Consider the following 27,666-nt stretch of genomic DNA (forward strand, 5'->3'; position numbering starts at 1 on the left):
GGACCAGGAGGTTTTGTTTAGGATATTTTATTTCTTTTATTATAAAATCAGTTCATTTTATTAATCCACCCAATTACTAAGTACATTTCTTCCCCAAAAAAGTTTAGCAGGACTTAAGAGGAAGTCCCAATTTCCACAAGTGGCAGATTTTAGCTTTCTTTTACAAAAAAAAAGTTGTGTTTTCTTGGCAAAGCTTTGTGGTGTCTCTGTGACGTCATGAGGCTTCAAGGAGCTTTTGTCCTGCTCTGTCTGTGGGTCAGCAACACAAACAAAGCTCCACCTTTGACACAAACCCCATTTTTCCTTCCTTTTTCCTTTCATCTTCGGACATCAAGGCTCAAGGTCAGCGGTGTGTGGGTGTGGTGAACGTCCTGCACATCCTTCCTTTTAAACCCAGAAATTAGCTGAGCAATTAGGAATTAATTCCATGTAATTAGAGCAATGAAACTGCACACCCAGGATGGTGAAAATGACCCGAGAATTTCTGATTTCTGGCAGTAGCGGGGGTGAGTTGTGCTGGGGGTGGTCCTGCTGGGAGCCCCGGGAGGATCCCTGGGGCTGGGCAGGGCTGAGCTCTGCTCTCAGGAGTTCCCTGATGCAGCAGCTCCAGGCTGTGCAACTTCAACAGCATTTGATGATTTTTTAATTTTTATTTCTTTTTTTTTCTTTTTTCTTTTTTTTCTTTTTTCTTTTTCTTTTTTTTTCTTTTTTTTTTTTTTTTTTTGTGGGATGTGTGGTTGTGAGTGAATGAAGGGAAATTCTAGTTGTGCATTTGCAGCTTTTCTCACGTTGTCTGGAGCGGGTCTGTGTTGCTCCTGTTGGTGAGGTCTGGGCAGGATTTCCCCCCTCCTGCTGCAGGTTTCCATCCCTTTTCCCCAAGTTCAGGGAAAAAGAGACCTTCACTGTCCTCAGGTCGTGGAGGGAAGATGCCCAGGGAATGTGGTGCTGGGATGAGGCTCCTCAGAGCTCCCACACAGCCCCCAGGCTCTGCTGCAGCTACAAGGGGTTCAGGGCAGAGCTTCGGGATGGACACCAGCAGGAATTTCCCCGTGGGAAGGGTGCTCAGGGCTTGGCAGGGGCTGCCCAGGAGCTCTGGAGTGCCCATCCCTGGAGGTGGCACGCAGAGCTCTGGGCTGGGCATGGGGCACAGGTTGGATTTGATGATCCCAGGGTGCTTTTCCAGCCTCAGGGACTCTGGGATTGGGAGTGCTTCTGGCTCATGGACCAGGCAGGCATGAGCTGTTGTGTTGCACAAGCCCAGAAGGGTGGATTTAATGTTTGATTTAAGGTTGCCTGGACTGTTTCAGTTATTGAATTCCTGATTGTTCATAGCTTGACTTTAGAAATCTCCTAGTGCTTCTTAAATATTCCCAGTGTTTATGGAACAGCATCAGTGTTAAACAGGCACTGCATGGGAAAAGGCAGGAATAAAAAGCTGGTCCTTCAGAGCATTGTCTGAAACCTGGAATCCCAGACTGGTCTGGGTTGGGAGGGACCTCAGAGCCCACCCAGTGCCACCCTGCCATGGCAGGGACACCTTCCACTGTCCCAGGTGCTCCCAACCCCATCCAGCCTGGCCTTGGGCACTGCCAGGATCCAGGGGCAGCCCCAGCCGCTCTGGGCACCTGTGCCAGGGCCTCAGGCTGGGTCTGGGCTTCCAGAGGCTCCCTCAGAACCTCCCCCTCCAAACAGAGCCCCTGTGTGGTCTGGGATCCTCAGGTGCAGGCCGTGAGCTCCCAGTGTGGAGCCTGACGTGCAATTCCCACTGCCCCTCGTGCCCCAAGTGCAGACAGCAGGAGAGGAGTGTCCATCCCTCCCTGGAACGGGATGTGCCTCAAGGCAGAGCTCAGAGGTGAACGAAGTCCAGCTTTAAGAACACTGGCTTAAAAATGTCCCGGCCACTGGGCCAGGTGCTGCTGCCAGAGGTGGGTCTGGCAGGGGCTGGCATGGGTCTGGCAGGGGCTGGCATGGGTCTGGCAGGGATTAATGCGGGTCTGGCAGGGTTCCTTCCAGCTCCTGCTGTCCCTTCTCAGCAGATCAGGTGTCGGGTGACATCAGGGCAGAGCAGGGACAAGGTCTGCATTGTGTGCTCGGCTGGTGCACAGAAATTCGAGTCTGTGCCCTCGGGGCAGTGCCGGGGTCTGGGCCTGCCTGCTGGGCCAGGTAAGCTGTGCCCAGGGAAAGGAAAAGTTTCTCCCCTGCCCTCCTTCCCTGGGGCTCCGAAAGCTGGGCTCCATCTGCTGAGTGCCAATCAGATTGGTGTGGGAGCCCTGGCTAGTGGGAATTTCACACTCTGTGCTGCCAGGCACTGACCCCCAGGAGAACACTGCATGGACCTGAGGCCGTGGAGAAAGCTTCCAAAATGGAATGATAAAACTGAGATTATAAGTATGTAGTTTGAATAAAAGCGTGTTATATCACATAGTAGAAAACTTAAAGTTTAAAGTTTTAGACTATAATATATATATATAACAAAATAGAAGTCTTAGAGCAGTAGCTAGTCCTTCTTCACCTTCTTCTTCATGAGTTTTAGTATTGTGTAATTAGATAAAAAGTTGATAGATAAAGTAACCACAAGTTGTTAGTTATTAAAAATAAAAATAATTTGTCATTTCTTAATTAGTTTGTCCCTATAAAAGCCTTATGAAAAGAAAAATACAACTCCATTTTTTTTAGTTTGTTAGTAAAGTACTATAAAACTCACAACTTAAAAATATAGTATATATAGTATATATACATACTATATATATGTATATAGCATATACATGTAATATAAATAAAAACTAATAAACATCTAAGTCCAAACAAAAAATACCATCTCACACAGTTTATCCCAATCTTAAAAAAATAAAATAAAATTTAAAAATCCACAAATCCCCACCTTGCAGGAGGTGGGGACCTGGCCTGGAGGCCAAAACTCTCAGCAGGCTTGAGGAGGCTCAAAGGCAGGAGGTTCAAACCTCTTGCAAGCTGAAAATACATTTTAATTTGAGGCTAGTGAAGGTCAGAACAGGCATCAATTATCCTCCGAGCAGGAGAGTTTTCCGCGTGACTGCGCTGGGCGCTGCTGGCAGCCGCGGGTCGGCGGCCAGGCCTCCATCCGTGCCCGTGCTGGGGACAGGAGGCCTGGGCTGGCAGCAGCGGCAGGGGGAGCAGGGCAGAGATCCCTGGAGAGCTCAAGGTGGTGGGAGCAGAGCCTGGAGCTGCTGCTGCCTCGCCTGGGGTGGGACTGGGTCACCACAGCCCGGCTCAGCGTGGGCAGGACGGGGTCACTGCAGAGCTGGCACCACCAGTGATGCCCCGCGTTTGGGCTGAGGGAAATGACCCTGGCGGGGACACGGGCTGGCATCTCTGGATGCCCTTTGTGCCAGGAACCCAGAGTGTCACTCCTTGCCCAGGAGTGCCGGAGCCATGGAGGCTGGAAGGGACCCTCAGGGTCCTGCAGTGCCACCGAGGCCTTGCACGGCGGGGAAGGCAGCACAGGGACCCAATGGAGCTGAGACAGGGATCAGCCTGGGAAAGGGAGGGGGGCTTCAGCCATCCCATCCCAGGGAGCAGAGTGCTGGAAGCTGGGCCTGGCTGCAGGGACACTTCAGCTCTCAGCGTGCTCCCAGGAAAGCTGGAATTACGGGATAAAAGCAGCTCCATTCACTCTTCCCAGGGCATTCCTTCAGTCCTCACAGCTGGGTGCAGCTCATCCCCAAAGCACACGGACAGCAAGGTGTTGTTAGGCACAAAGCAGCCATTACCCCAGGTGCCCTACAAACTACAGACTGAACACTTGTTTTTAACATTTAAAAGCTGAGCCATCACAAAGGAGGGTGGCTGGCAGGCAAGAGGAGCTGCCATCAGCTTTGAAAGAACAGCGAGTGTTTCATCTCCTGCAGGGTAATTAGAGCTGTTCAGGTGCTTTCCGGGGAAAGCAGATCCTTTCCAATTAAGGACTGGGCTGCTGATTTCAGGCACTTGAGGAATTTATTAGGGAAGAATTGGCGTGGTTGTGCCTGCGCTCCTGAGGGACAGGAGGGCTGGGCAGGGACAGGTCACCCCCCCAGGGCCAGGGCAGCTCTGCAGCCTTGGGCACAGCTGGGGATGCTCCCCGGTTCGTCCACGGGCTGTGATCCACGGGGAACACTCCCTGCCAGGCATGGGAGAGGAGTTTGTGCTGCTGGAGCTGCTTGAAAACCCCAGGGCATGGAAGGAGCCGAGGCAGGGCAGGGACCCCAGGGAGTGTGCAGAGGGACAGCTGGGCTGGGCTCTGCCCCAGAGCCCTGAACACTGACATCCAAACAAGGCTCCAGCTCCCTTTTCCTTATTGAATAGCCTGGAATTGCTTTCCTCATTAAATAGCCTGGAATGGCTTTCCTTATGGGATGGGGAGCTTCAGAGTGTCCTCAGTGGGACACTGCAGCCAGGCTTGATCCCAAACCAGGGGATCTCTGGCTCTCAGCAAAGCTGCCTGTGAGCCCCAGGGCTTCCCAGAGGTGGGCATGTCCTGTGTGTGTTGTCCTGGTGGTGTTCCATGCCTTTGGAAATAGGGATTCTGTGTTACTTAGCATGGGTTTAAGCAGCAGCTCTGTTTGGAGTGTGCAGTCTGAGGACACATTTTACTGGGATTTTGCTCCTGTGCAGATAGGACGTTTATCTCTTGTGCTGGGTGGCTCATGCTGGATGCTTTGTCAGCAGGAATGAACCATTTTTATGGATCTCCTGCTGCCTGGACATCCCAGTGCTCCATCCCAGAAGTTGGTATCCAAAGCTGAGCTCCAGTTGCATTTACCCAGCACACAAGATGAGGGCTTTAATGTACCAGGAATGTGAGCTGGACCATAAATCACAGGTTATTCCAAATACCAGAAGGAATACTGGAATATCAGCTGCCTGTTGCATATTTGGATTGCACAGGGGTTGGTGTAATGCTTGGGAATGTTTGCAGAGGGAGAGGAGCCTTGGGGAATTGTTCATGATCCTGATGGGAAGAGCAGGGGATGAGCAGTGGGCAGATCCCTGGCTGAGACAAGCCAGGGGAGGAGGCTTTGCCAAGCCCAGTGCCATGAGATCAGCACCCAGCATTCCTCCTGGGCATGTGGCTTCCCAGGAATACTGCAGGGACAGGCCCACCAGCAGGGAATAACAACCTCCTTTTAGATTCTCCCAAAGAGGGTTGGGCCTTCTTAGTTGTGACTGGCAGAGTCATTCCAGAATCCAGGAGAGAGTTTTGGCAAGGGAAGACTGGGGGTGGTAAAAGCTGGAAGGTGTCCTTGCCAAGGAAGGGTTTGGAACTGGAGGAGATTTAAGGTCCCATCCAACCCAAACCATTCTGGGGTTCAATGCAGGATTTTCTCCTCCAAAAATAAAAGCTCATCCTGCAGCTTCCATGGAAAAACTAGGAGTGCAAACAGAACAGAGCCATTTCTGACAAACACAGCCTGGTGCTGAATTAACCTGGGTCCTTCTCATCCCCCCTGACACAAATCCCAAGGATACTCTGGGATCCTGGGGTTCTGTGGACTCCAGGACTGGCCCAGCTGAGTGCCTCTGGGCACTTTTGCAAGGTCTCCTCCACCACTTTCCTCCCAGATCTGGAAAAACACCTCTGGCATGGCTGGATTTGATTTTCCCTGTCCTTGATGCTGCAGGTTCATGGCTGGGGAGGAATCCCAGCTCTGGTGCAAGGCCAGAGCTTCCCCACCCTCTGGCTGTGCCACCACTGCTGTGCTCTGTGGCTGTGCTCTCCTCTCCCCATGCCTGCCAGGTTTTTATACCACACTGACATTTCGCTTATCCCCTTTTCCATTTCTTCCAGGGCCTTGTTGGCTGTGAGCAGTGGCAGAAGGGGAAGGTGCTGCTGAGACCATGATGTCCCTGGGTGTCACTAAAGGTAATTCCTTCCTCTCCTGGTTTTCCTGTTTCCCCTGCCCAGCTGGAGCTGCTGGGACCACAGGGAGGAGTTCCAGTGAGGTGTGAACCCTGCACGAGCCTCTGTGATCCCGCGGGATGCTGATCCCGAGGCCTGGATGGCCACGTCTCCATCCTCCATCAGAGCTGGGAAAGTCTCACCCAGCGCTGGAAGCTCTGGCAGAGAGGCTCGGCTCGGTGCTGGGATGGACCCGAGGTCCTGTGAGTGCTTCCCTGCCTCTCCCTGCTCTCCCAGGAGGGCTGATCCCGCCCACGGACGAGGATCGCCGCAGGATCATCCGGCAGATGAAGGTTCGCACCACCCTGCGGGGGGACAAGAGCTGGATCCAGCACCACAACTCCGACTCGGATGAGGAGAAGAGCAGCCCCCTGTAAGAACATCTCCTCCTCCTTCCCTTTCCCTGTCAGAATTCCTGAGTTGGATCACTGATCCAAGCCCTGGCCCTGCAGATGCCCCAGTGATCCCACCCTGTGCCCGAGGGCAGTGTCCAAACACTGCTGGAGCTCTGGGCTCTCCAGGCACCCCGGTCTCCGGCTGCACAAGATGTGCTGTGACAGGTTTTGGGGTGCCCGTGGTGCCAGGCAGTGACACTGCCAAAGGAATTGCTGCTCCTGTTTGTTTCTGATAAATGCAGGGTGGGCAGAAGCTCGGACAAATGTCTTGTGCTGGAGCTGGGATTCAGCAGCCCAGAGAGATTGGGAGGCTCAGGAGAGCTCCAAAGCTTTGTGAAGCCAGATTGTGCTTCAGCATCTCGGAGTGACAAACTCAGGGCAGGCCTGGAGGGAGTTTAGGATGGAAGAGGCAGGAGATCAAACAGTTCCCTGGATGTCACACAGTGCCCTGTGCCAGGGAACACCAGTCTGCTCCAGCTCCTCTTTTCTTGGGAACAGACTCAATTCCAAACCCCTCTTCTCTTCCCCTCTCTCCAAACCCATGTTCAGCAGCCAGTTAACCACATCCTTGTGTTTGTTGTTCCCTCAGGTCTGGACAGGCTGCTCCCAAACCCTCTGCTCCCCAGCAGGACAGGTAATTCCAGGGCCCATCCCACTCCTCCTCTGCTCTGCTCTCTGCTGGGGTCAGTGCAAGCCCTCCCCTCACCTCCTGCTGCCAGCACAGCTCTGGGCACAGCCCTGGGCACAGGGATGTCTCACTTGGGGAGAGCAGGGACTGGCTCCTGAGAGGTCCTGCAGGATGCAGGGATGACTTTCATTCAGAGGAAGGGAGCCTTTGAGCCACTGATGCCACAAGGCTGGGCTGGGACATCAGCTGCTGTGCTGGTGCAACCCCTTGGTGCTCCAAGCAGGGGCTCCTCGGGACAGGGGGAGCCCTGGCTGGGGCTGAGGTTGGTTCAGAGCGCGAGGGGTCTCCAGGAGCTCAGGAGCTTGGAGGAATATCCTGAAACACCAAACTCTTGGGAAGGGCCTGGCCCTGTGTGAGAGCTCTGCCCTCTCCCCTGGGCACTTCCCTTTCCCTGTGGCAGCTCTCCCCACTCCTGGTGCTCTCCAGGGCAGCCACGCTGTGCTGCCTCCTGGGAATGCACCTGAAGGAGTTGGAGTGCAGCTCTTGCTCTCCAGTGATAAAATAATCAGGATCTGCATCACGTGTGATTTCCCCCTCCTGTGCCACCAACCTGGGTCAGAGAACACTGCCAGCATGGCTAATACTAATTGGCTCACTTTCAAATTCACTTTCCCTATTAAAAAATCCTTTATAGAGCTTGTTCTGATGATTATTCATTTGGAAACATCCCTCCAGAGTCAATCCAGCTGTGGGTTCCCTCCAGGCCTGCTTAGCTGGATTTTTGCTTTGACATCCATGTGGACATTCCACTTCAATCCCGGTGCTGCTGTTTTCCCCATGTTTTTTACTCCCTGATGTCTGTTCTTTGCACAGGTCCTCTGCCTCCAAGCCCCAGTCCGGATACCTCATCAGGTGGGTATGGAATGGGAGAGATCTGGGCTGCAGGGGAGGAGAACTGGATTAGGAGCAGAAAATGTTCCCTCCTGGGTTCCATCACCTGGGGCCATCCCAGTGCTTGGGTCAGGAGCCAGCCTTGTTGTTTCACTGCTGGTTGGAACTTGGCTCCAAACATTTTCCAGCCACAAGTTTAAGATATCCCTTCCCTCCCCAGGGGGGTGTTCACCAGGACCATCGATAAAAGCTCGTCCGTGCCGGATCCTTCACCTTCCAGCCAAGCACAGAAAAAGTACGAGTGTGTCCCCCTGTCCCCTCCTGAAGAGAAGGAAATGCTGCCTTCCAGCTGGGCAGCATTCCCTGCAACCACAGTGGGGATATCAGGGCTATGCTGCTGTCCCCCTCCCTGCGGAGCTCCCTGGGGAAGGAGGTGGGGAGGGCTGCGAAGGTCACATTCCCAGGCGTGGTTTGTGTCCCCCCAGCACTTCCCTGAAGGGACAGAGCCGCTCCCCCTCCGGATACAGGATGACCACAGAGGACTACAAGAAACTGTGAGTGGGCAAAGGGAGCAGCTCCTCCTGTCCCTGCTCAGTGTGAGCCCTGGGAACGCCCCTGGAGCTTCCAGAGCTTCCACTGGAAACTCCAGTGGTTCCCAGGGTCCCTCTTCGTGGGCCAGGAGATGCTCCTTGGTCTGACACCGGCCTTGGTTTGGAGGGGATTTCATCAGCGGACAGGAATAGAGGACGCAGCCTGGGAACTGGGTTTGGAGCTTTCCTGAAGCCTGGAGAAAGGCAGGGCAGCACTGTGGGCGTCTTCTGCCGAGCTTTTTTGTGTCCCAGAGCATGGCTCTGATCTGAAATGGGGATGGGGCCTCTGGACTAAGGAAAAAAGTCCTTTAGGGACATGTGCACCCCTATGGAAAACACAGGTGTCTTCCAGGGTCTGAACCAATCCCTTGGATTCACTTCTGTTGGCTCTTGCTGCCTCTGCCCCAGCCAGCAGCAATTCCCTGACCCTGGCTCTCCCTTCCCTCCCTCCCCAGAGCTCCGTACAACGTCCGGCAGAAATCCGTGGATGGGGAGGAGGAGGATGTGCCTTTTTCTCCGGATGAGCATAAGAAGAGGTGAGGCCTGGAGGTGCCTCCCTGTCCTGCAGGGACAGTGACAAGTTCTGTTCCATCCTGGGGGGCTGGTGGACGCAGGCAGGGCTCAGGGCTGGGTGCAATCCAGGAACAATCAGAGCTCTCCCTGCTCCGAGCCGCTCTGCCCACGGGCCACCGCGCTCCCAACAACACGGAATTAAAATCCTGACGCGATGCAGCCTGACAGCACGGCCCAGTTACCCAGGCAGCTGGGAAGGACTCTGGGATCCGTGGGCTGTGTGGTGTCCACGGGGAACATGGGGATGCACAAACAGGCAGGAGGGAGGAGCCCAGCTCCCCCCAGTGCAGGTGTGCCCCAGAGCTGGGATCACTCCGTGGCCAGCTCCAGGCTGGGCTGTCCTTCTCCTGCCAGGAGTAAAATCAGAGAATCATCCTGGGGTGGTTTGGGTGGAAGAGACCTCAAAGCCCACCCAGTGCCACCCCTGCCCTGGGCAGGGACACTTTCCACTGACCCAGGCTGCTCCAAGCCCCAGTGTCCAACCTGGCCTTGGGCACTGCCAGGGATGGGGCACAGGACAGGAACAGGAACAGGAACAGGTCTCTCTGGCTTCAACCTTGTTGCCTTTGATGGAGTTTCTGAGGCCCCTTTTCCTCAGCCACAAGTCTTGTACAAAGGAAAACTTGGTCATTGTCCCCTGGGGTCCAACCACTAAAGAGCTGGAGAGGGACTTTGGATAAGGAATGGAGGACAGGACAAAGGGAATTTCTGACTTCCCACTGCCAGGAGGAAGGGATAGATGGGATCTTGGGATGGAATTGTTCCCGGGGAGGGTGGGCAGCCCCTGGCACAGGGTGCCCAGAGCAGCTGTGGCTGCCCCTGGATCCCTGGAAGTGATCCCTTCTCCTTTGGGAGACATGGTAGTACCCAGGTCAGTGCAGACACTCTGTGGAGTGTCAGCCACAGAACCCGTGTCCCATTTTTGTGTCCATGGAATCCAATATTGCAGCAGTCCAGGTCTGCAGTGGATAGTCCAGGCCTGGCACAGCTGCCCAGGGCAGTGGTGGAGGAGTCCCCATCCCTGGAAGTGTTCAAAAAGCCTGTGGCTGTGGCACTTAGGACATGGGTTATGGTGACCATGGTGGTGCTGCTGGCTGATGGTTGGACTGGATGATTTTAAAGGCCTGTTCCAACCTTGACCATTGGACGATTCCATGAAATCCGCTGGATTCATGGAATCCAGAGCGCAGGAGCTCGCTCAGGGTTAGCCCAGCCTGCAGTGGTTGTTCCCTGCCCGTCCAAAGCTCCAGGCAGCCGGGAGCAGCAGGATGAGCAGGCTGTGAGCCCTTCCCTCGCTGTCTCCCCTGTCCAGGACGGAGGCTGCCAACAGCGTCCTGCGGCGCTCGGCCGGCCGCGAGCGCGCCTACGTCCTGTCCGCAGCCAAGAAGAGCAACGGGTGAGTGCCCAGGGGCTGGGAGCGGCACAGCAGCCAGGGAAGGGCAGCTGGAGCTGAAGGGAGCCTCTCCAGCACAGCAGCCAAGGCCAGGCCACAAGGGCTCCAAGGGCTGGAGCTCCTTCCCTGCGAGGAAAGAGCTGGGAATGTTTGCCTGGAGAAGGGAAGGCTGCAAGGAGAGCTCAGAGCCCCTTCCAGGGCCTGAAGGGCTCCAGGAGAGCTGGAGAGGGACTGGGGACAAGGCATGGAGGGACAGGACACAGGGAGTGGCTCCCACTGCCAGAGGGCAGGGATGGATGGGATAATGGGAATTAGGAATTGTTCCCTGGCAGGGTGGGCAGGCCCTGGCACAGGGTGCCCAGAGCAGCTGTGGCTGCCCCTGGATCCCTGGCAGTGCCCAAGGCCAGGCTGGACACTGGGGCTGGGAGCACCTGGGACAGTGGGAGGTGTCCCTGCCATGGCAGGGGGTGGGGCTGGAAAATATTGAAGGTCCCTCCAGCCCAAACCTTTTAATGGTATCTGCAGGGTTCCATGGTATCTGCAGGATTCTGCAGAACTGGGAAATTCTCCAAGTATTTGTTATTGAGAGGGATGAAACTTCCAGAAAAAAAAAAATCCATGGGAGTCCCTAATTCCCTGAGGTGATCAAGAGTCCCATGTTCAGCCTCAGTCCTTCAGCTGCTCTCTGCAGTTTTGTTGTATCATGTCATTGGTGTGACACCCCTGGCTGGGGCCAGCTCTGCCCAGAGGGGTGACAGGACCTTGCACACCTGGGGCAGGGTCTGGGGGGGCTCTGCCCCGGCTCAGGGACTGTCTTTCCCTCCAGTCCTTTAATTGCCCCTTGATTCTTCCTCCACAGCAGCCCAACACAGGAATTCCCACCCCTGTTTGCCAAGAGGTAGGTGCTGGACCTCGGGGAGCACTGCTGGGGCTGGGTGCATGTCCCAGGCTGGGATAGCAGATCCCAGGAGTTTCCCAGCAGAGGAAGAACAATTCCTTGAAAAAAGATTCTGTGGGTTGGATCCTGCTGGGGTTTTTTGGGAGAAACTGGTGGAAAAAGCGGGAATGCATGGTGCTTTGGGTTATGGACAGCCTGAAACTGGGGGACTCAGCCACAGCCTTGCTGTTTCCTGGGAAGCTGCTCCAGCCAGCCAGGAGAATGCTCCTCGGGCATCTCCCTCCTAGAGCTGTCCGTGGGACAGGGAAGCGTGCCCAGGGCTCCCTCTGGAACCCAAGAACTCAGCTGATGCTGTGTGGAAAAATCCCACTGACCTGGTTGCATTCTGCCCTTTGGGATGCTCAGCAGGAGCACAGGGAGCAGCAGGAATAACCTGCTCAGGAAACAGGGAGATCATGGCTGGAGGAACACAGGGATAAACTGCCTGGAAAGCTACAGAAAAGAGGGAATGATGTGGCATTTGTCTCTTTCTCCCTGTGGAAAGAATTGAGATAGAAGAGGAGGAAGGACAGCAGAGGAGGAGTCCGACCGTGCCAGGTTCATCCAGGGTTGCTCCGGAGAGCAGCAGGTACTCATTCCTCAGGGTGGGATGTCTGATTCCAGGGCTTTGCCAGCTCTGGGGATAACTGCTTTTATCAGCTGTCCAAACACAACCAGATGTGGAGAGTTTGCAGAGGAGAGCTCACAGGAAACACTGGAGATAGAAACAGCTCCAGCTGGGATAAATGGGAAAAATCAGTTTCTAAACCCAAGCAGAAAGGCAGATGTGAGTGACAGCAGTGGCACTGAGCACAGGGACACTGCTCAGGAAGCAGCACAGGATTTGTGGGCACAAAGCAGCATTTGTGCTCCCGTGGGACAAACTCCTAAAAATCACCTGGGTTAATGATTTGTTGATTTGTTATCTTCTTTTTTTTTTTTTTTTTCAGTGCTAATGGGCTAAGAAAAACCAGCCCTGGGTCTTCTGGGGATGAACCAAAGGCAGCAGCAGCCTCTCCCTCCAGGTAGGAGTTCCAGCACAGCCAGGATGGCTGGGACAGTTTGGGCTGAGGGTCAGAGACCTCTGTGGGCACCACTCTGGGAAAGGAGAGGAACCAAATCCATCTTTCCATGGAAAACATTTCCTGCATGCAGACAGCTCTTAATAAAGGTTTTAAGGCTGAAACCCATGTCAGGATCTGGCAATATCCTGATAGAGGGACTCAAAACCCAAAAGGAAAAAAACCAAATGTAGATCCTGGACTGGTTTGGGTTGGAAGAGCTTTAAATCCCATCCAGTTCCACCCCTATGGGCAGGGACACCTTCCACTGTCCCAGCTTGCTCCAGGCCCCATCCAGCTGAGCTCTTTCTTGCCAAACAGGTATAAGGGAATAATTGTTAGTTGTTTTCCAAGGTTTTTGACTGAATCCATGCCTGGTGTATGAAAAAGGTGGAATAGTTCTCACTGCAAACAGCACTTTGGCTGCTACCCTTGTCCTGGTGCTTTTACTGGTGTGCCACCGTAGAAAGTGGAAATTCCTGACAAAATCAGTGCTTTTAATTTAAAATTGCTTCTGAGAAGATGACTTTTCCAGTGAATGGATTGAGAAGAGTGATGATTCATTCCCATTTTCTTCATTCCCATAAGGAACACTCCAGTGCAGGGTAGATTTGCTGCAGCTGGAGCTGGTTTGACCAGGAATTACAATTTTCTCCTTTGTCCTCTCTTGCAGCCCCAAACCAGGCAGCAGGAGCCAAACATCCCCATCCCTGAGTGACACTTCGGGGAAAATCTCCACTTCTGCTGAAATCAGGTGGGTCTGGAGGCCCTGCAGCAGCCTCAGGATCCCCTGAGGGCAGGATGGGGAATTCAGCTCTGCCTGGGGGGATTCCCTGCAGACGCAAAATCCTCCAGGACACAGAACAGCAAACACCACACAGGGAATTCCGGGGAAGGGCCAGAAGCATCTGGGAGGAAGCATTCCCAGATGGAAGCCAGGGCCTGCCACAGTTTGAACGTTGCCCAGCTCTGTGCTGAGAATCGGAATCCAGACCTGCAGCCCTTCGTGTGCAGCTCCTGTGGCTCCTCACCCCCTCCCTCACCTCATGCTCCTGCTGTTTTCCCTGCAGGAATGGTGAGGACAAACATGAGAAATTCTCCTTGGAAACGGTGTCCCAGGGTGGAGATGGGTAAGGAGTGGGCAGGGGCTGCTCTGTGCTGCTGACTGGGTTTGCTGGGGAGCAGCAGCTCCCTGCTCCTGGTGTCCCCCAGCCCGGGCTGGGCTGCTCTCCAAGAGCAGCATCTGCTGGCAAAGCTGCAGCCTGGCAGAGATCTCCTCCCTTCCCTCACTGCTCTGGGATTCTCCTCCCTGAACACTCCACTCCCTGAATTTCCCTTTATTTTGCCCTCCCTTTGCCTCCTGCTGCCATTCCCTGGAGCTGTCCCACCTCCGAGGACGGTGCTGGCTCTTGCTGCCTGGTGGCTCCTGCTGGTCTTGGGCCATGGTTCCATGATCTGCAATCAGACCCACTGGGCTCAGGAATGCAGCCCTGCCCACCCTCGTGGAGAGATTTAACCCCATTTTGTTCCCCAACCAAATATCAGCAGATTTTTCTAGGATGATACATTACAAATGCTGACAAGTCCCATTTTCACTGGAATTTTCCTTTTTTTTCCAGTGACAAAGCTCTGAAGGAAAAGCCTGAGAGGTTCCCATGGGATGAAGGAGCCCCCAGAGCCACCAGGGCTTCCACGAATGGAAGGTAGAGTCACTGTGGGATTCCTGACTTGGGCACTGCACAATCCATAAACTGCTGTTCTGGAGCTGGCTGCAAAATTGGAATTGATATTTACTGATGGAAAAACAGACTCCATATGGGCTTTGTAGAACTGCTCTCTGCTCTATGAAATGCAGGGGAAAGTCACTGTAGAACATTCCCCAAGTTGTGTCTCTCTTTTCCAGTTTTTCTGAGCACAGAGAAGCCAAGAATGGGTTTCACCCACCAGAGTAAGTGGAAAATTCCCTTTTTCTCCTTTAGAGTGGGGGGCAGGTCTCCTGACCTGGGACTGCCCTGTGGATGAGCTCTGGGAGCAGCCCTTGCAGAGGAGGGTGGGCCTGACCCAGCAGCTCAAAAGGCCTGGGCTCTTCCAGCTGCTTTCCTCACACGAGGATGAGTGGGTTGGATCTGGGGCTCAGCCCTTCAGGAAATTCCCATGGCTCAGCAGGAGGGGGGAAAATATATTCAACTGGAGCCAGGAAAACCTCATGGTGGATATTTTGACTTCTTGGTGTTCTCCTCTTGCTGAGCTTCCTGCTGGGACCAACCCCCTTCTCTCACAGGTCCAGCTCTGGCTCCTGGCACACACCTGGGGATGCTCCGGAGAAGCTGCTCCGTCCCTCCGAGCCCTCCCAGGGGGACACCAGGTGTGACCCTGCTCAGGGCCTGGGCTGGCACCCTCTGCTTCCAGAGGGAGCTGGGCTGGGAATAAGCAACTTGTCCAGAGTAGGGCTGGGATTAGAATCCAAACTGGGCAACAAAGCAACTGGAAAAGGCAAATCCTGTGTGGGTAAACAGTGGGAGCAGCACCTTTCTGTTCACTGTTACACAACTTCTTCCCAGAGATGCAGTCTGGGAGTTCAGGGGGAATTTCTTCATGGAAAGGGAGGTCAGGCATTGGAAGGGGCTGCCCAGGGAGGTCTGGAGTCCCCATGCCTGGAGGTGTCCAGGGAAGGACTGAGGTGGCACTCAGTGCTCTGGGCCGGGGACAAGGTGGGGAGGGGGCACAGGTTGGACTTGATGATCCAGAGGGGTTTGCCAGCCCCTGGGATTCTGGCAGCAGATCCAGCAGTTTCACCAGTGCCTTTAGTGCCTCCATCCCACAGGATTTTTGAGCCTTTGCTCCCCTGACGTTGCCAGGGCTGCATGGTCAGGGAGGAATTGCTGCTGTTGGCAGCACTGATCTGCCTGGAGTTGCTTCCCTCCTTTGTCCATTATTCTGGGATTCATTTCCCTGCCTTGGCCCAACAAAGGCATTGGGGTGAGCAGGTTTCAGTGCCAGGTTGGATGGGTCTTGGAGCACTCTGGGAGAGTGGAAGGTGTCCCTGCCCATGGCAGGAGGTGGCACTGGATGGGCTTTAAGGTCCTTCCAACCCAAACCTTTCCAAGATTTCTGGATTCTCTGAAATGAATTCATCCCCTGAGCTGAGGTGGGGAGGATCCCACAGCCTGGAGCTGCTGCTGGTGATGTAGGAATGTCTTCCCCAAAGTCACTCCTATTGTGCTTTGTCCATCCTGGGACAGGACAGGAAATTCCTGTACAGAGATGTGTGGGAATTTAATCCCAGTAGCTGCCTCAGTTCCACCACCAGCCTCTCCTCCTCTTGGATAGCATGGAAAATGGGTTTTTCTGAGGGAAAATCAGTTCTCTGAGACAATTCTTTCCTGTTTCCTGGGCTGATACAAAGTGCAGTGTTGCTGTTCCATACAAATCCCCTGGAAAGTTTTGGAAGCTCTAAATTCCCTGGTTTTTTGCCAGGTCACCCTTGCAGTCTGATGTCCCTTTTCGTTCCACTGAGAGAACCCCTGTGCACATCGAGGACACAGAATATTCCTTTAAAAGGTAAGAGTAGGGTGAGTTTAGTGGGTGTAGGAACAATTCTGAGGATTAAGGGAAACCTGAATGGGCAGGCACAGAAAGAGGCTCCTTCTCCTGCTTTTTTTCCCAGGGATGGAAACAACTGAGGTTTAAATAAACCAAGAGCCTTGTGTTTATCCCCCTCCATCTCCTTTAAGACCAGCACTCCAGATTTTTCCTCCTCCTGTGCTCTCCGTGGGGCTCAGTCACTCCCCTTCAATTCTCTGATAATCCAGGGATGCTGGAGCAGCAGCAGGGAGCTGGGAGCAGCTGGAGCACAGGGACATGGGCTGTCCTAGAGAAGAGCCCAGTGCAGGCTGGCACAAGGCTGGCCTGGCGAGCAGAGCAGTGCCAGGATCCACATGCCAGTTTTTAGGGATGTGATGGGTATTGCTGTGTTTCCAGCTCTGTCCTGGGCTATGAGGAGAGGAGCAGCTCCACAAATCCTGAGGGCCCATCCCACCACCAGCCCTACTGGGAGGAGACAAGGTGAGGACTGGGGTGTCTGGGCTTGGAGACCCGGGATGTGTGGGCTTGGAGACCCGGGATGTGTGGGGTTGGTGATTTGGGATCTTTGGGGTTGGTGATTTAGGATGTGTGGGCTTGGAGACCCGGGATGTGTGGGGTTGGTGATTTGGGATCTTTGGGGTTGGTGATCCGGGATGTGTGGGGTTGGAGATCTGGGATGTTTGGAATGGCTCTGGACAAACTGGCTTCTGCTCCTGGCCTGCTCCCCTCCAGGGAATGGGTTTCTGCCCATCCCAGCATGGATTTTCCCAATCCTGGATCTCTGGTTTAGATTTCTGGACTCAGCCAGCCTCACTGAGAGGGGTCAAGGAGCTCCTGGCCATGACAGCCCGCCAGAGCCCCCCAGGCTGAAGGATCCCGCTGAGCCCAGCAGGGCTGGGTAAGGAATGGGATATTCCCTCTGCCTTCTGTGGGATGAGGGATCATTCCCTGGGCATCTTCCTCCCTGCTGATAAATATTCTCCCAGGTTCTCCTTTTCATAGAATCATGGAATTGTTAAGGTTGGAAAAGACCTCTTGGATCAAGTCCAAGCATCAGCCAGCCCCATCACCACATTCAGCACTAACCCATGTCCTCAAGTGCCACACCCACACATTTCCTGGGCGTTTCCATGAAGAAATGGAAAGGACAACCCTTTCCACAAAGAAATGGAAATGAGAACCCTTTCCATGAAGAAATTTTTCCTGATATCCAACCTAAACCTCCTCTAGTGCAACTTGGGGCCTTCTTGTCCCTGATTCTAGTGCTGCTTCTCGTGGATGAACCTTTTACCATGGTTTTATAAGAAAACCTGGGAGAAAAGATCCTCCTTAGCTGGAGCCATCAAACCCTGTCCAGCTGGGCTACCAGGAGTTGCTTCCTAGACTTTAGATTTGGGAGCAGAGGGTGTCTAGTGAGAGACAATCAGCAATCAAATTTGGCATTGGGCTCCATAGTATTGCTGGGTCTGGTTTGGAACTTCCCAGTCAGGGCTGGGTGTCCACATGGGAGGACTTTATGGACTGATTTCCTTGCTCTTGTCCATATTTTCCACCTAAACTGGAAGGATTGAGGCTCTTGGTTAAACGGGGCTCCCTCCCAGGTGTGGCAGTGAGAACACCTTGGAGTCAGAGGGTGAGCAGAGTGTTCTTCTCCCCAGGTCGGAGCTTCGTTCCCAGGACACTGCTGGGAGCAGGGACAGGGACGTGGGAATGTCATCCTGTGTTCAGAGTGAGGAAAGCGCTGCAAGAAGGCAAGAGTGATAATGGGACTGCTTTTCCTGGTGGGAACGCATGGGGAATTTGCTGCAGGGGGCTCTGGAGGAGGGACTAAAGGTGCTGTGGTTGGGGTCCTTCCTTTCAGCCCTGCTTCTTAGGAGGTCTGGATTTTCCATCTGGTTTTTTCTCATCACTTTGGGTTATTTGAGGACTTGGGTTAGTGCTGGGTGGTTGCATTTGATGATCTTAGAGGGCTTTTCCAACCTAAACAATTCTGTGTTTCCATGATTCTATCTGGCACATTTCCATGCAGGGATATTGCACCTTTTTTTTTTTTTCCTTGAGGCAGGAGATTCTCCACAGGCTGCATCTCCATCCCACAGGAATTCTGTGCTCAGGGAGCTTCCACAAACCATAAAGATCTCATGTCTTGGCAGGTCCAGCTCTGTTCCTGGAGGAAGCAGCATCCCAGCTCCAGAGATTCCACATGCAAACGAGTCTGAGCCACGCCGGGACAGGTACGGAGCCGGGGCACCAGGACATCCCTCACGTACTTCCAGGTCTCCTTTCTGGCCTGTCCCAAGGCATGCAAATGCTCATTTCCAGGTCTAGGGAATTCAGGAACAAATACAGGCTCTGCTAGTGCTACCTTTCCCCCTGGAAGGAGCAGAGCCCTGCAGGGATCTCCCACAGGAATTGTTGTAGTTCAGCATCAGAAGGACCTGGAGCTTCTGGAGAGAGTCCAGAGGAGGCCACAGAGCTGCTCTGAGGCCTGGAGCCCCTCTGGAGCCGGGCTGGGAGAGCTGGGGGGGCTCACCTGGACAGGAGAAGGCTCCAGGGAGAGCTCAGAGCCCCTGCCAGGGCCTGAAGGGGCTCCAGGAGAGCTGCAGAGGGACTGGGGACAAGGGATGGAGGGACAGGACCCAGGGAATGGCTCCCACTGCCAGAGGGCAGGGCTGGATGGGATATTGGGAATTAGGAATTGTTCCCGGGGAGGGTGGGCAGGCCCTGGCACAGGGTGCCCAGAGCAGCTGGGGCTGCCCCTGGATCCCTGGCAGTGCCCAAGGCCAGGCTGGATGGGGCTGGGAGCAGCCTGGGACAGTGGAAGGTGTCCCTGCCCATGGCAGGGATGGCACTGGATGGGCTTTGAGGTCCCTCCCAACCCAAACCACTCTGGGATTCTGGAATTCCCTGATCCTGTGATTCTATTAACACCATGGTGCCCCATTTCTCCCTGTTCCCTGTAGGAAGTGGCAGGATCTACCCTCAGCAGACCCTAAACACTTGTGAGAGCTGCTCAGAGCAAAGACACCCCTTGGCTTTATGGTCAAACTGGTTTTAACTCTTTAGCAGGTCTGACTTCAGCTCCCAGGAGAGTGCCCGCAGTGCCCAGGAGCCCCTGCCCCCCATGCCTCTGTTCCAGGAGCGCCAGTCCCTGGGAGGCTCTGTGCCCAGCCACAGGATCCCAGCCTACGTGGACAGCCAGCTGTTCAGCACCAGCAGGTGAGGACTTGGGGATGGGGTTGGGCATGAGGGTCCGGGGGTGAAGGGTTTAGGATGCAGAGACAGGGAAAGCTGCTGGCATGGGACACTTTCCACTGTCCCAGGCTGCTCCAAGCCCCATCCAGCCTGGCCCTGGACACTTCCAAGGATGGGGCAGCCACAGCTTCTCCAGGCAATATGTTTGGAAATGCTTTGGCTTGGCTCAGGTGTTGGGTTTGGAGCCTGCTGCCCCTGTGGAGCACAGACCTGGCACAGGGGAAATGGGCAGAGCATGGGGGAGTGCATGATGGAACCAGGGAATCATGGAGTCGTCATGGTTGGAAAAGGCCTCTGTGATCATCAGCTGTGTCACAGGGTCACCACCAAGTTCCACATTCACACTTTTTCTGGACACTTTCAGGGAATGGCACGCTGTGCCAGGGTCTGGCAGTGCCAGAGCCAGGCAGTGACTGTGAGCCCAGCGTGGGGACTCCAGAGATTCCTGCTTTGTGTCCCCCCAGCAGGCCCAGCCCGGATCCCAAAGGGAGCCTTTATTCTGGGAGCAGCAGCCCCAGGAGCAGCTGGTACGACAGTGCCAGGGGGCACGGGGACTTCAGCCCCCCTGCAGCACGGTGAGTCCAGGGCTGGGCTCCCAGCTTCCCCAGGCTGTGTCCCGGTGTCCTGATCCACTTTACTCCCTGGGCGTGGCACATGCTGGGTGTGCCCTGGCTGTGGAGTGGGAGGGGTCAGTGCCCAGCAGGGAGATTCCAGCTGAGATTCCCTCCCTGTGTGAGGATCCCTCAGGTGCCCAAACTCAGATCTTGAGAGTGTTCCACTTCCTCTTCCCAGCCACGAGTCCCTTCCCAGAGATCCCACCATGCCCATGTCCCAGAGAAGCCACAGGGTGCCGTTCTACATGGACAGCTTAAACTCTAACAGCTCCAGGTAAATGGGGAGTCACGAGGGCTCCGAGGGAAATTCCCCAGAAATTTATGACAGAGGAGCCAGCAGGCAAAGCCAAGAGCTGAGAGAGGGAGGATTGGTTTCCAGGGAGTGGATGCATGATCCAGAGGTACAGACCAGCACTTAAACCATTCCTAGCTAAAGCTGCCTAGCACAGGGTCTGGGATACATCCAGAAAAGTCCGTGGAGATTTTTCACTGTGTGGGAGGTCAGAAGAGAGGGACAGGAGAATGGGGAGCTGGTTCCTGGCCAGGAACTGGCCTTTGCTGTGGAAAAACAGAGATTAGAGCAAAGAGAGAGGGTCACTGTCCCTAGAATGTCAATGGTCAAATGACAGAACTGCTCCCAGAAGGCAGGAGGTATCTAGTATGGAATGCCATTATCCCGGGCCCCCTGCTGTCCCTCCTGGCAGTGCCAGCCATCCATGGCTGATGGATGCAGCTACCAGTGCAAGGCTGAGGGATCTGTAACAAGGAGTGGTTGTGGGGATGAAGGGAGGCACAGGATCCTTGGACTGGCTCCAGGAAAGGTCAGCCTCATTCCAGGTCTCATTGCTGAGCGGATGGACAGAGCTGTTTTCCATAGTTTTGTTGCATTCTTCCTTCCAATTACTGAGTTGGGGACAGTTCCATTTGCCTTGGGAATGTTCCCATCTCCTGCAATTCCTCCTGTGCCTTTTCTCCCCCTGGCTGCTCCCAGTCAGGCTCCCACTGACTCAGCCCATCCTCACTGGAAGATCTCAGTGGATTTTTCATCTCATGACCCTACAAGTGAGCCTTCCCAGATCCCTTCTCCAGGACAGGGTCTCTGTCCTGTGGCAGGTGTAGAAGGAGAAAGGGATTGGTGTGGTCCATGACAAGGTCTGGCAAAGGGCTGTGCTGTCCATCTGCCCTCCCAGCAGTGGCAGCCACTCTCCTGGCTGCCTGTTTGGATCCTGCCATGGCTCACAGACTTTTCCGTCTCCACAGGCTCCTCTCCAGTTCCAGTGAGAGGCTCTGCAGCTCCCACCACAGCTCTGGGTACCAGCCTGACTCCAGCACTGCCGGGTAAACAACCGAGGGGGGCACAATCCCCTCACTGCAGGCTGGGGCCATCCTGCTTGTGAGGAATCCCAGCTGTGGCACCTGGCTGTGTCACCCACTGTGGCCAGCAGGGTCAGGGCACTGATTGTCCCCCTGCTGGGCACTGCTGAGGTCCCACATGGAATCCAGGGGTCAGTTCTGGGCTCCTCAGGACAAGGCAGACCCTGATGGGCTTGAGTATGTCTAGGGAAGGGAACGGAGCTGGGGAAGGGGATTGGAGCCCCAGGAGCATCTGAGGGAGCTGGGAAGGGGCTCAGCCTGGAGCAAAGGAGGCTCAGGGGGGTCATTCTGGCTCTGCACAACTCCCTGACAGGAGGGGACAGCTGGGGGGCATCGGGCTGTGTTCCCAGGGAACAGGGACAGGAGGAGAGGGAACAGCCTCAGGCTGGGCCAGGGGAAGTTGAGGTTGGTGATGTCCGGAAAATGTGTGGATGTGACACTTGGGAACATGGTTTGGTGGTGACCATGGTGGTGGCACTAATTGATGGTTGGATTTGATGATCTTAAAGGTCTTTTTCAACATTAATGATTCCATGATTCCATGACATAGAAAGAGCCTGTGCTCAGGTTTAAGGAGGAAAAAAAAAGGGGTTTCTTTCCTTAACCATGACAGGTCTTAGTGTAAGAAGGGAGAATTAATCCCAGCTTTTAGGCAGCAGTGGAAATGCACCATGGAAAAAGGCTGATTAATTCCTGTCAGGGCTGCAGGCTGAGGGTGGGGGGCACAGGGCTCCCCTCAGCCTGCACGGAGCTGCACCAGGGTGGGACATGGAATTCTGGAGCTGGGATTGGAAAAAGGCAGGGATATGCAAGGGAGGTACAAACGTCCCCAGCCAAGCAGCAGCAGTTCACACATTGGCTGAAAACACTGGAGATGTTCCAGAGGCAGAGCAGCCCCTGGAAGCAGCGCTGTGCCACAGGGCTCGGCGGTAACGGGGAGCTGGGAGCTCTCCCCGAGCTCATTGTGTGCCTAATCCTGACGGGAGCTGGGAAAGACTTATCCCTGAAACCCATAACTGGATGAAAGGGTTACATTATCCATCCCATTCTTTCCAATTAACTCGATTTGTTTTGGTGGGTAATTAGAGGAGTCGGTATTTAGCGACAATGCTCGATATGCAGGATTTATCCCAGAACAACAGCCCCCGGTCGCTCCGAGCCTCTCCCGCACGCGTTCCGTGTTGGGGGCACACACGCGGCCCCTGCCCGAGCCCCAGCCGCTCCTTTCTCATGCAAATGTTTCCCGTTTTCCCAGGAGAGGGATCCTCTTTGTCAAGGAGTACGTGAACACTGGCGGCTTTGCAGCCTCGCCACGCCACGGCAGGTAGGGAGCGCTGGGGACAGCCGGTGTCACTGCCGGGTGTCACTGCCCCGTGTCACACCCTGCCAGGTGTCACACCCGTGTGTCACACACGCGTGCAGAGCCCAGGGCTGGCTTTGCCGCCTCACACATCCCACCAGGAGGGAGCAGCTGGAGCTGATCAGCCCGGGGGGGAGTTCTACTCCTGCTGTGGGGGTGACAGCAGGACCCGTGTCCCACTGCTGCCAGGGGACAGGCCAGCTCCTCCTGGAGTGCCTTGGTGTCTGAGGTGGGTGAAAACACCACACTGCAGGCTGGGCACTGTGAGGCTTCACTGTGCACCTGTAAACAATGACTGGAATGCATGAGGAGAATGTGGAGGGTGAGGGTTCTCATTGGAAAAACTTCATTATATGAGTTTTAAAAGATTAAATTGTACCATTTTCAACCTTAAGTCTTCAGTCCTTTGAGTTCTGCTCAAGTGAAGCTGCTCCAGACTGGCCCCAGCGTGACAAGAGCAGGATTTGGCCCCATGCACACCATCCTCACAGTGATGTGGCACCAGTTCCCACCAGTTTGAGGTTCCCTGCAGGAATTATCCTCCCTCAGCGCTCTGCTGGCATCCCTGGGGGAGCAGATTACACTCCCTCCATCTGCAGCCTGTCCCAGAGCTCAGCAAAGCTGCTGTTAGCAGCCACAGATAAGCCAAATATCAGGAAACTCGAGCAGAGAGGGAACACTCAGCTGGATGAGGGGTGAAAGCAGGGATGTGCTCTGTGCCTTTTCCTGCACAACAGTGCAGGATTTGGAGTTGTAGCAGTGAAAAGCTGCTATTTGTAGGGGCTGGATGCAAACATGAGGGTCCTTGTGAGGCCAGGGGAATTTTGCCTGGAGTCCTCTCTGGGGGTACTTAGAGGTTCCTCCTTGTGTCCTGGGAAGGCACCTGGAGGACCTTCACCAAGGAACAGGTAGCCAGGATATTCCCAATCATTAGATGATAATTCTATCCAAAATTCTCTTCCCACATATCACTGCCAAGCACTGATTTTTGCCTCCCTCCTTCCACAGTGGCAGCCTTGTGGATTTGAGTGACCTGGAGAGAAGCAGCTACAGCCACCACAGTTACCTGTCCAGTGCTCCCCTGCACAGGTAGGACAGGGGGGCTGCCTTGGGCAGGTTCATCAAATCTCCATCAGAAATGATTGTAAGGCTTTGCTTTTTGAGGACACTGGGCTGTGTTTGTGGAACAGCAGCACAGTAAATGGAAATGCAGTGACATGGACTCCAAGTCAGAGTCCAGACCTGGCCACCAGTGTGGTCAGAGGGATGGAGCACCTCTCCTGTGAGGAAAGGCTGAGAGAATTGGGGTTGTTCAGTCTGCAACTGAGAAGCTTTATGGTAACCTAATTGTGGCCTTCCAGGGCCTGAAGAGAGCCCACAAGAAAAATGGAAAGGGATTATTTCCAAGAGCCTGGAGTGACAGGACAAAAGAGAATGCCTTCTCACTGACTGAGGAAGGGTTAGATGGGATATTGGGAAGAAATTCTCCTCTGGGAGGGTAGGCAGGCCCTGGCACAGGGTGCCCAGAGCAGCTGTGACTGGAGATGTCCAAGGCCAGGTTGGACACTGGGGCTTGGAGCCCCCTGGGATAGTGGAAGGTGCCCCTGCCCATGGCAGGGGGTGGAACTGGATATGCTTTAAGGTTCCTTCCCACCCAAACCATTCCATGATTCCACAGCTGTAGGATTCTGAGATCTATCCTGGGACAGCACAGTCCCCTGTTCTGTGACTCACACAGTCACACCTGTGGGAGCAGGCTGCTGATGGACAGAGTGCTGATGGCTGGGATAAACCCCTGGCACCAGTGCTGGGACTGGAACCACAGCACCTCAGAGGCATCCAGTGCCCTGTTCTTCCCAGGTCCAGCGAGCCCCTGTGCAGCTACTGCAGCCGGGAGATCCGAGACTGCCCCAAGATCATCATAGAGCACCTGAACATCCACTGCCACGAGTACTGCTTCAGGGTAAGCCCCAGTGCCTGCCTGCTGGGAAGGGCAGGGCTGGGAGCAGGGACCTTCCTGCAAATTCCATCCCCAGGCTTTCAGAGGGTGCCAAATCCTTACATACATGGAGTGTGCCAAATCCTTACCTCACATTGGGACAAAACCAGTCAGGCAGTCACAGGTGTCCCCAGAACGTTTTCAGGTCCTTGAATAAATGTTAGAACAAGAATTCTTTATTATTGGCGCATCCCCAGAACACCCTCATGTCCTTGCCCCACTGTCCTTGGGGCAGACTTGCTGCTTTGTGCTCTTTGTGCTCTAGTGGAGGTGACTGAATCCTCAAACCCTGCAGGGTTTGTAAGGAAGGTGTGTGGAGATGTGAGGAGAGTGGGAGGAGGACGGATGGGGAGTGTGGGAGGAAGAGGCCTGCAGGGACATTTGGCTGTTGTAGGAAGGTGCAGCCTCAAAGGTTGCATCCTCACCTTTTAATAAAATGATGCAGAGACCTCTGCCCCCTCCCTTCTGCTGTTCCTGCGTGGGGTTTTGTCTTGTCCAACCTCCTTGTTTTCCCTTTGGCAGTGTGGAATTTGCCACAAAGCAATGGGAGATCTCCTGGATAAAATATTCATCCACCGGGACATTGTCCACTGTGACAAGTGCTACGAGAAGCTCTTCTAGGTGGGTTTCCAGGGCCCCTTTCTGAAAGCATTCCCAGGGGGATGGCTGGGTGAGAGCTCAGGGTTCACTGGTGAAGGGCATTTACCCCTCCCACTTCCAGGGGGACCAGGCAGGGATCTCCCTGGGGTGTTCAGTGGCAAGCAGTAGCCTTGCTGCAGCATTGGCTGGAAACTCACTTGTGCTGTCCTGGGGGTGTTGGTTGGAGCCAGAATCTTGGTGACAAACAGGCTGTGGTGGCTTCCCGGGGGTGACAGGCAGAGGCTGGCTTGAGTGATGACAGAACTGTCCCTCAGAGGTGCAGAGTCCCCACGGAAGGCAGTTAAAGGTTCCTCACTGTGTCCTGAGCTGACCCCCTGTGTACAGGGAGTGCAGGCGCTTCGGGGCTGTGACACTCCCCTGCCAGGGACACTGCTGCTGGACGGCAGGTGCAGCTACTCCTTTAGTAAACATCCTCTGAGCTGGAAACCTTCGGGTAGGGTTGTACATTCCAACAGGAGTGGGTTGGGCACGGTTTGATTTTGTATGATTATCTGGAAGGAGCAGGAGGTGCCATGGCAGCGACCAGAGCTGCTGTGCTGGGGCTGGGAGACCTCGTGTGCTCCCGATGCCTCCCGGCACAGAGCAGGAGGAGGAGGAGCAGGGAACGGGGCTCCTGCCCCGCTGCTCCCCGTACCTGGTAACGGGATGTGACTGGTGAGGTGCCCATCCCCGCACGCTCCCGGCTCCACCGACCTCCAAGGTCGCATTCCCGGCGGGATCAGCCCGTGCTCAGCCGCTCTTGGTGTGCTTGCAGGGCCCTGCGGAGCTGGGAATGCAGCCCGTGCCGGGCGGCACGCCTGGGAATGCCGCAGCTCCCGACTGGCTGAGATTGCAGAACTCCCGCTCCTGCTTCCCTCGAGTTCTTCTCCCTCTCGCTGCCCCGTGGCTGTGGATGAGTTCAGCACCTGCTGGTTGATGCTGTCACCTGCACCAGACAAGAGTGATGGGAACGAGATAAGGCAGCCTCCTCCTCGAAGATAACATTTTCCAGAGGTGCTGAGCCCCCCAGCCTGGCTTTAGCTGCATGAAGATTCCACGTGCTCCCGGAGCTGGAGTCAGGCACAGCTCCTCGGGTTTATCCCAGCTAACTGCCACGAGTCTCTCCTGATGGTATTTGTATTTCTTTCCCTTGTGCAGCCAGGCTCTGCGAGCTGGCACACACACACTGGGAGCCTTAAACACTAAATTTGGATTCTTGGGAGGGTTTGAATTTAGTCCTTAGTGAAAGCCTATTTCTGCGTCTTTCAACCCCAAATTCAGCCTAGAAATAGCTTCTGCCTGATTTCCATTTGCTTTCTCCAGGATTCCAGGAGCACTTGCAAACTCTATTCTAATTGTGTGTCAGCTTTAATTCCCCTTCCTGCCTCTTCCCTGAGGATGCTGCAGCAGCACTAGTGGCTGCTGCCTGCTTGGGGAGATAACAGTGTCCTTCCCCTGGGGTTTCACTCTGGCTCCGAGGGCAGGTGTCCTGTGCCCGAGCAGGGGCATCTCGAGTCCCTCTGCTGACAAAGAGCTCTTCTCAGCTGAAATCCCACTTTCCCCCCTCAGCAGGGCTTTGCCCAGACCTCATTGCTGTAGGTTATTCACAGCCCAAATGCTCACTAACAGCATTGAACTTCCAGCAGATGCTGCACTCAGTAAAATCAGAATTGTGTCGTTTTAACCCTTGTCTCAGAGCTGAGAGGTTGGGAATGCTAAATGCTGAAACCTTTCAAAAGTCAGGTGTCCAGACTAACTGCTTCCTCATGGGAAGCATTAGGAATCACAGAACTATAGAATTCCAGAATGCTTTGGGCTGGAAGGAGTTAAAGTTCATATAGTTCAAAGTGTGCAGGAACACCTTCCATGAGCCCAGATTGCTCCAAGCTCTGTCCAGCCTGGCCTTGGACACTTCCAGGGATCCAGGGGCAGCCCCAGCTGCTCTGGGCAACCAGGCCTTCCCCATCCTCACAGCCAAGAACTGCTGAAAACCAAGCTTCTCCTAAAATCCTGTAATTACCTGGGGAAAAAGGAATGCTGATCCCCCACGTGAATTTTTGTTTGTTTGAGAGCAGCTGAGGGAGCTGGGAAAGGGGCTCAGCCTGAAGGAGGCTGAGAAGGGACCTTCTGGCTCTGCACAACTCCCTGACAGGAGGGGTTTTTCCCCCTTAAAGACATGATTCACCCAAAAGGAACCTGCAGCTATTATAAAAATGTTATGCTTTATAATTTGTATTGGTCTGAGCTTTGAAGAATTGCTGACCCCATGAATAAAAAACAAATGAATTATTCAAAGAGGTGAATCTTCCTGGTATTTGTGGAGAAGGGTCACCTGCACACAGAGTTTTTCCTGCATGATGGATGAGGTAATGCATTTTCTTTAACAAAAAGATCTTATTTCTCTTGGGATTCTGCTGCTTGTGGGGACCAATCTTGACCAGATTATTTCACGTGA

The 27,666-nt window shown here is 54.4% G+C and overlaps 1 protein-coding gene across 1 annotated transcript; it reads left to right on the forward strand.

Moving 5' to 3' along the window:
* On the forward strand, positions 1-27,506 carry ZNF185 (zinc finger protein 185 with LIM domain). The gene is made up of 31 exons (XM_064426388.1): positions 1-506; positions 5,807-5,881; positions 6,155-6,290; positions 6,902-6,946; positions 7,814-7,852; positions 8,052-8,126; positions 8,317-8,385; positions 8,877-8,957; positions 10,307-10,390; positions 11,247-11,285; positions 11,830-11,913; positions 12,275-12,349; positions 13,059-13,139; positions 13,456-13,515; positions 14,005-14,088; positions 14,289-14,333; positions 14,667-14,750; positions 15,863-15,946; positions 16,367-16,450; positions 16,761-16,868; positions 17,629-17,721; positions 18,124-18,204; positions 19,037-19,189; positions 19,690-19,800; positions 20,018-20,113; positions 21,100-21,177; positions 22,469-22,537; positions 23,582-23,662; positions 24,434-24,536; positions 25,095-25,193; positions 25,987-27,506. Exons 2-30 carry the CDS (start codon positions 5,857-5,859, stop codon positions 25,191-25,193), a joined length of 2,346 nt encoding a protein of 781 aa, XP_064282458.1. The 5' UTR covers positions 1-506; positions 5,807-5,856; the 3' UTR covers positions 25,987-27,506.
* Positions 27,507-27,666: the final 160 nt, after the last annotated feature.

The sequence above is a fragment of the Passer domesticus genome, chromosome 7, assembly GCF_036417665.1.
Source record: "Passer domesticus isolate bPasDom1 chromosome 7, bPasDom1.hap1, whole genome shotgun sequence".
NCBI classification, from domain to species: Eukaryota; Metazoa; Chordata; class Aves; order Passeriformes; family Passeridae; genus Passer; species Passer domesticus.